This window comes from Lissotriton vulgaris, chromosome 6, assembly GCF_964263255.1.
Source record: "Lissotriton vulgaris chromosome 6, aLisVul1.2, whole genome shotgun sequence".
Taxonomy (NCBI): domain Eukaryota; kingdom Metazoa; phylum Chordata; class Amphibia; order Caudata; family Salamandridae; genus Lissotriton; species Lissotriton vulgaris.
Genome location: NC_141694.1, coordinates 270,888,734 through 270,897,490, shown reverse-complemented (window position 1 = coordinate 270,897,490; position 8,757 = coordinate 270,888,734). Strand labels below are relative to the sequence as shown.

Here is an 8,757-nt window from a genome sequence, read left to right as displayed (position 1 = left end):
GAGTGAGCGGTAGAGGGAGGTAACAGGCTAGTATGACTGGGCTTGGAACATGTGAACAGCTAACAATTGCGGAAACAACGGTAAATCCAAAGATGTAGCGCTGAACAATAATTCAGCTCTTGCACAAAAGAGGAGTAAAACAGACACTATAATATTTAAAAAGACTTCTGCAAAAAAAAAACACCGATTGTTTTCTGTATACAAATATATCCTCAAACCTTCACCAGAGGGTAAGAGGGCCATTGTTGATGACGTATGCGACTCTGGTACTTCCCGGGTGGATCTCGGCGGCCGATAGGGTTTTTAAAAAAAGCCGCTCCCGAAAGATACAGAAGTCTTATTTACCGTGAGCTTTTAAACATTTTAACTGGAGAACTAATAGGCTGGCGGCACCCTAACTCTACGATCGCGAGTCTACCTTAATCTTATCTGGCACTGCACACGCTTGAATTGCATTTCGAATACACTGTACAGCTTCTTCCTTTTCATTATCCCAATGGCTGACTCCGGAGAGCCGATTTGCAGCAAGCGGAAGCGGGAAAATGACGCCAATGGCGGCTCCGAGGACGGTCCCGATGCGCGGGTCTCTCCCTTCGCCGGATTCCAGCTGCAGAGGGTCCTCGGGGATTCTGCCCGCGAGAAAACCATTTTCCTGCACGGTAAGCTGAATGATGAAACGGGCGCTGAGAAGGATGCCGTGGTGATCCTAGAGAAAACACCGTTTCCTGCAGATAATATACCCGGCATACTCCATGGCGACCCTGAGCCCAAACTGCAGATGCGCAACGATGTGTACAGCACCTTCAGCCTGCAACCCCCGTCGCAGCTGAATGAAGTAAAGACGACTCTCATTTTTCCAGCAACAGAAAAACATATTAAAAAATTTCTGCGTCAGGAGGTCTTCCTCATCCAGGAGACGGGGGAGGATTACAAGAACATCACCCTGCCTTTTATTGAGTCCCAGAGCTTCAGTTTACAGTGGGTGCATAACATACTGGAAAAGAAAGCAGAGGCAGACCGAATAGTCTACGAAAACCCTTGTCCTACTAATGGATTTGTCCTCCTTCCCGATTTTAAATGGGATCAAAAGCAGATGGACAACTTGTACCTAATTGCAATATGTCATATTCGAACAATAAAGAGTCTCCGAGACCTATCTAGCGAGCATCTTCCCTTGTTGAACAACATCTTGAACGAAGGCCTGGACGCAATTCGAAAGCGCTATGACATCAATGGGAGCAAGCTGAGGATATATGTCCACTACCAGCCTTCTTACTATCACTTTCATGTCCATTTCACTGCCCTGAGCTACGATGCCCCCGGCACATCCGTGGAGCGCGCTCACCTTCTGTCTGATGTCATCCAGAACCTGCAGCTGGACTCCCAATACTACCAGAAGCACACCATGACCTATGCCCTCCGAGCGGATGAGCCCTTGCTTCAGAAGTTCAAAGATGCGGGGAAATGCTAGTTGGCGTGACAACTGAATTCATTTTTATACTATTTTGATATGTTGTTCTTTTTTCAATTAAATGCATTATTTGTTTTTACATGGCTGTTGGTCTTAAAAGAGGATGCATCTCCTGTCAATTACCCCTTAATTACCCCTTAGATGCAGGCTGGAACACCTGCTTCATATCTATGGAGGTATGTACAAGATAGTAGATGTAACTGATTTATATAATAAACTTCTACATTTTTTTAAATCATTGATGAATATGTGTAATTTTGAGATGTAAAATAGTCCCTCTTGCATTCTGAAGAAAGGTCTCCAAGGCACGCTGATTAATAAACCGAACCGCCAATAGCATGAGATGAGAATACTGCACTGGGCACAGCCAAAACCCCCAAAATATGTATATATTCATAGATTGGAAACAATAGGTCTTGTAGACAGCTGTGCTATCAAGTCTGACCCAAAAGGGTCATGGATGCATAGTGCAACATTTGATAAATATGCTCCTCCAGCCAAAACTAAAGCACTCCAGGTGTATGCTAGTGGTAGCAGCAATGGAGGATGGGCGAGCAGGCCAAAAATACAAGTAGTAAAGCATAAAAAATACAGACCCAAAATGGCAAATCGCAGACTACAAAGCAGCTCTTTTACAAAACGTTTGGCAAAAAAACCTCAGTAAATGCAATTGCTTAGTAGGATTTTTGTTGGAAAATTCGACACTTAAGAAATGTCACTGTCATATGCGTACCACATTATATCTACAAGGTATGCATTTTGAAAATGGAAAATTTTATTTTTGCACTTTCTTTTCATTTAGAGATGTTCCCTAATGTTTAAAATGTGGATTTTACAAGTTTCTTTATAGACCCTGAACTACTACGGGCATTCAAAGCATGACTGCGTGCCATTATGTGGTCACAATACTACCTGATGCTTCTTGGTACAAGATACCTAGGGGGCAGTTTATCCCTTGTAGAAACTTAGGGTAAGATTTACTTCTAAATCATGCAAAGCAGCGCATCAACCAATACAAATTACTAAACTTGGACATAGCCTAAAACTTTTATAACTTTGCATGTGTTCTGTAAGTTTTACATGTGTGCTGTACATTATAGCACACATGTAAATTTAGAAAAGTTGTGAGAAAAGAAAAGTTGTCTCAAACGTTACCACCTCAGTGATGAAGCATACACTTTTAGTACAAAGCCCTGTCTACCTTTTAAGGTTGAAGCCTAAAAGACAGCCCATTTGTCCGGTTTGCTAAAGACATCTTGGGGACATTTAGAAAGCTGACCTAGGAATGTATTCTACAAAATAGAAGGGGGTTCCCCAGTGGGCTAGTTCAGATATAGGCAGGAAAAAAGGAGGGGAAGTAAACGGCTGAATAGAACAGAAAAACCCTGCCAAAGTAGATAGCTAGGTCCCTGGGGGGGGGATCCTAAAAATAATGGGGGTGGTGACAAACAAACTACATATCAGAGACAATAGTACATCACATAAATTCAGTACATCTTTGTTATGAAAATAGAATTTGTTTATTAATAAATCAGTGGCTCAAACATGAATCCATGTGCAAAATTCAGGGCAAATGTGAAGAGATAGATAAAACATTAAATATAAAACAGGTCAAAGTTGATCTCCACAGAAAACAATCCAAGGTTCATGTCCCACACACTTCCACAAACATTAATTCACCAGACACTCACTTTCACGCTATCTCACTATGATAAAGCACTCATACATATTAGTTCATCGGGGTACGTATGGGCCTGCAGAAAAAGAATGTATGGACTGCTAGGGCTGGGGTAACATGGAGGCAAAACACTGAGGGTATAACGTTTTTACAACAACTACATTAGAGGCCATCCATGTAGATCACGCCAACGCGCGTTTCGACGCAGGGTCTATTTAGGCTGCATCTTCATCAGGGCGACGTGGACCAGGGGGTGGGAACATGTACACTCTATACACGATGGTGGGAATTTAAGGTGCGATGGACTTCAAAGGTGTCACACAAAGCTCTATGTGTAGGAGAGTGGGAGAATCTCAAAGGGTATCCCGATCAAAAGGTAGGTGGATTAGTGGCAGAGGGGGTCCCAGGGTTTTCTAGTAGGACATAGGGTATCCTGGCGATGTTTTTCTTTTGAGTACGTTGTCGACTGGATCACAAAGGTCTTAAAATGGAGGGAGGGAGGAGAAACCCATAGGCGGTAAAAACACCTAGGGAATGTACCCCCGTAACTGAAGGGTCCCGCTTAAGTAGGGACAGGTCCTCCGGGATATCAGACGGGAGGAGCATCAAATATATAAATAATTCGATATCAGGCTCTGAATTATCGCGAAGTTAAGCTCAGTCTTAAGGTAGCCGGTGGTTGAGGGGCATCCCCAGGGGGACGATGTAAACGGCCGCTGGAGTCGGTTGAAGTCTCCGGCTAGTCCCTGGTCAGGCGGGGGTTTGGGATTATAAACAACGGCTACGGCATCGCCGGCGGGGAAGAGCAGGGGGTGAGGGGATTACAGGGAGAATCTGGATCCTCGTAATCGGCGGGTGCCGCGCGGCGACGTCCTCTCTCGGGGGGAGGAGGGAATGTATTCTGCCCGTTGCTTACCATTGGCTTTGTGGTTTATCACTCACATTTTCTGACTATTTGCTGCCTTTTTTTTTTGCTTTAAGCTTTCCAGCTTGAGTTTGTCTCTCCCGTTGCTAAAAACTTTTTTTTTTTTTTTACTGTATTCTTCCACAAACTCACTTTCTGTATTCCGGCATTTAAATCTTGTTGTTATCTGATCACATTTGCTGTACATTCAAAGACAGAGGTCAGATGTCATGCTCTGTCTTCAAGAGATCTTGGTGTTTACTTTTCTTTCTCTGACTTCAAAGTGAGAGAATTTGTGAAAACGCTGAGTACCAATGCAAGAGGAGAGGGTGTAGGATGCTTTTTTTCTAGCACATAAAAAGAATAACTACTAATGTTTCAGAATATATCCAAATTAGCAGAAACAAAGCAATTTTTTTTGTCATTCTGAAGAATGGTGGAAACATATTTGAATACAATCAAAACACATGAAACACTAGGAAATTACATCTGCACACTATTGTTTGAGTGCAGTAAAATCGTATTTCAGGACAAATGTAATGGTCATTTCTATTGAAAGCGTGTTGTCTATAATGGCAGTGCGCTTCCACACCATGCATACTCCACACTATGTCACTCAACTCTATGCCACACCAATCAATTGTACGACACTCCGCTCTATGACACGTCACCACTCTACGCCACTCCACTCTGACACTCTACAACACGCCACTTTATTTATTTATTTTAAAAGTTTTATATAGCGCTAGCTTGACCCGTAGGTATCAGAGCACTTTACATACATACAGTAAAAAACAGAAAGACATTACATTACATAGTAGGCTGGCAGTAAGAAAGCAAACCACAGAGAAAAAAATACAGCATGGGAAATACATATGCAGTGCAGCGGAGGGGGGAGAGAACAATAAAAAAAGAGAAAGGTGAGAATGACATAGTCCGGTCACCCACTGTCCTTGAATGTCCAGAGAGAGAGGAGACAACTCGGATATAGAAGACTAGGTTAGTTGACGTTGGTCAGGAAAGTATTTGTTTAGGAGATGGAGTTTCAGGTCCCTTTTGAAACAGGAGAACAAGGGGTTGCATCTGAGGACTCCCGGGAGAGCGTTCCATATCTTGGGAGCGTTGCCAGAAAACAATCTGTATTGGGTGGTTTTCTTTTTCAGTTTCGGAGGAAACTCCACTAAACTCCATGCCACTCCACTCCACTGTACCCCACTCCAATTTATCCCACTCTACTCCTCTTTGCTACAATCTACCCTACTCCACCTCACTTCACTCCAATTTACCCCACTCAATCTAACCCCGTCAACTCCAATCCAATCTATCCCAATCTACCCCACTCCAATCTACCAACTCCAATCTACACCAACCCACTCCAATCTAACCCAATATACCTCACTCCACTTCAATCTAACCCAATCAACTCTACTCCAGTCCACCCCACTCAATCTAACCCAATCAACTCCAATCTAATCTATTCTGCTCCACTCCAGTCTAACCCACTCCACCTCAATCTAACACATCCCAATCTACCCCACTCCAATGTACCTGTCTATTCCACTCTGATCTAATCCATTCTACCCCACTCTTACCCAATCTGCCCCACTCCAATAAACCCCTCTCCAATCAACCCCACTCCAAACTACCCACCGCTAGTCCTCTCGCTTCAACCTGCCCCTGTCCAAGCTACCACACTCCATTCCAATCTACCCTGCTCCAATCCACCAAACTACCCCACTCCACTCTTCCCCAATCTTTCACTCCACTGTACCCAACTCCACTCTTGCCCAATCTGTCTCACTCCAATCTCGACTCCACTCTAATCTATCCAACTTCACTTCACTCCTATCTACCCCACTCCAATCTCCCACACTTCATTCCACTCTACCCAGTCTACCCCACTCCAGTCTACCAAATGCCACTCATATTTCCCCGACTCCCTTCTAATCTAAACCACCCCACTCCAATCTACCCTACCCCACTCCACCCCAAACTACCCTACTCCAGTCTATCCAATCAAATCCATCCACTCTATTCTACCCCAGTCTACTCTACCCCAATCTACTCCACTCGAATTTATCCCAACCTACCTCTCACCACCCTATCCAACGCCACTCCAAACTGCCCCACTCCTATCTTGCTCCAATCTACCATCTCCACTCTAACCCACTTCACTCCAATCTTCCCTACCATAATCCACCCAATCTATCTCTCTCCAGTTCACCCTAATCTACCCCACTGCACTCTAATCTATCCCAATCTACTGCATTTCATCTTCTCCAATATGTCTCACTCCACTCACCCTGATCTACCCCACTCCACCCCAATCTACCTCAATTTAATCTACCCGGCTTCCCCACTCCAGTCTACCCCAATCCATTCTATTCTGCTCTACTACAATCCATGCAATCTACCCCACCCCATTCCACTCCAGTCTAGCCAAATCCACCCCACTCTTGCCCAATCAAACCCACTCCACTCTATGCAAATATATCCCAATCCACTCTACCCCAATCTACTTTACTCCTATCTACCCCACTCTTATTTCCCCTAATCTTCTCCACCCAATCTACCCCACTTCAGTCGATCCCACTCCAATCTACCCAACTCCCACACTGCAAACTACCCCACTCCAATCTACTACACTTCCATCTCACTATTATAATCCACCCAATCTACCCGCTCCACCCTACTTCACACCAATCTAACCTACCATAATTCACCCAATCTATCCCACTCCAGTCTAATCTACCCCACTACACTCCACTCTAACCCAATCCACTGCATTTCACTCGTCACCAGTCTACCCCACTCCACCAATCTACCTCAATTCAATTTTCCCCAACCCAGCCTACCCCCTCCATTCCATTGTTCTATAATCCACATAATCTATTCCACTCTACCCCAATCTACACTACTCCTTTCTACCTCACTTTAATTTACCTAAATCTTCTCCACCCAATCTACCTCACTTCAATGTACCCCACTCCAATCTACCACGCTAATCTACCCAACCCCCACTCCAATCCACCCCACTCTACCACAATTCACTTCAATCTCACCTACCATAATCCACCGATCTATCCCACTCAAATTTACCCCACTGCACTCTACTTGAATCCACTCCACCCCACTTCACTCTTTCCCAATCCACTACATTCTACCCCAATATATCCCACTTTACTTTAGCCTGATCTACCCTACTCTGCCCTAGTCTACCTTAATTCAATCTGCCTCACTCCAATGAACCACGCTAATCTAACCAACTCCCTCCACTTCAGTCCACCACACTTTACCCCACTCCAATCTATACCAATCTACCTCACTTTACTCTACCCTATTCCACTCTACTCCAATCTATCCCTCTTCACTTCAGTCTCACCTACCATAATCCACTGATCTATCCCACTCAAATTTACCCCACTGCACTCTACTTGAATCCACTCCACCCCAATCCACTCCGCTCTTCGCCAATCCATCCCACTCCACAACATTCTACTCCAATATATCCCACTCCACTTTACCCTGATCTAATCTATCTCAATTCAATCTGCCTCACTCTAATCTATCCCAATCAACTCCACTCAAATCTACCCCACCCATCCCAATCCACTACATTCTACCCCAATATATCCCACTTTACTTAACCCTGATCTACCCTACTCTGCCCCAGTCCACCTTAATTCAATCTGCCTCACTCTAATCTACCACGCTAATCTAACCAACTCCCTCCACTTCAGTCCACCACACTTTACCCCACTCCAATCTATACCAATCCACCCCTCTCTACCTCTGTACTCCTCTCTATGCCAATCTACCCCACTTTACTCTACCCTATTCCACTCTACTCCAATCTATACCATCCCACTAACTTTTAGCCATGCGACACAGCCGCCACAAGCATGGCTAAAACACATTGCCAATAGTGCTCGTATAAATGAGACCTATTGGCTTTGCCGGTTCTTGTTTAGTAGATAAGGTGTTGTTACGTAAAATACTATAGGGCTGCATGGGAACACCCCTGTACTACCAAAAGCGCGCCCCATTAAGGTAAACGCTAGCGTTACAAAGTAAATCCCAATTCAAGACTGTCAATTTGTATAACTTTGTGTGACACTGCACCGCTGCAAAGCCTTTATAATCTCATTTTCTGCAATCGTTTGTTTTTGGTCTCGTTTTCGACATTGTCCTGCTATTGCCACTCCAGGACAGCTAATATGACAAATATCGGAATGGGAAGCGGGACCCCGACTCATTTTCCCACACATCCTGTGGGGCCACAGGGAAGAGCGAATGAAAAGTGCCATGGCGTGGGCAGCTCAGGGGAATTCTCTGTTATGTGACTGTTTTAACATCCTACTAGCACCGGGCCCAGCTCCTGTGCTTTGATGTGACTGGGACTCAAAATGAGACCCCCTCTCTCTCCCGCAGCAGAGGTGCCTAAACAGACACGTGCGCTTTATGGTCTTGTCACTGACACTCAGAGCTCAATTAGCAAGGCCGCTAAACGCAACTTCCTTTCATCTGCTGATGCCAGGCAGCTGGGGGCCACCTCCCTAGACATGGGAAGGGACGGGCCGCCCTAAGTGGCTGGTATCATTTATGTGTCAGCTGTTTATTCACCCCCTAATGATCCCTCTGTTTATCCTGGGCTTTCGGCGGGCGCGCTTTATTGTCGTCACAAGGGCGTGCAAAGCATAGCAC

General features: G+C 44.9%; 1 protein-coding gene across 1 annotated transcript; it reads left to right on the top strand.

Moving 5' to 3' along the window:
- Positions 1-274: 274 nt before the first annotated feature.
- Positions 275-1,707, top strand: DCPS (decapping enzyme, scavenger). Its single transcript, XM_086926298.1, has one exon. It carries the CDS (start codon positions 497-499, stop codon positions 1,469-1,471), a length of 975 nt encoding a protein of 324 aa, XP_086782424.1. The 5' UTR covers positions 275-496; the 3' UTR covers positions 1,472-1,707.
- The last annotated feature ends 7,050 nt before the right edge of the window (positions 1,708-8,757 follow it).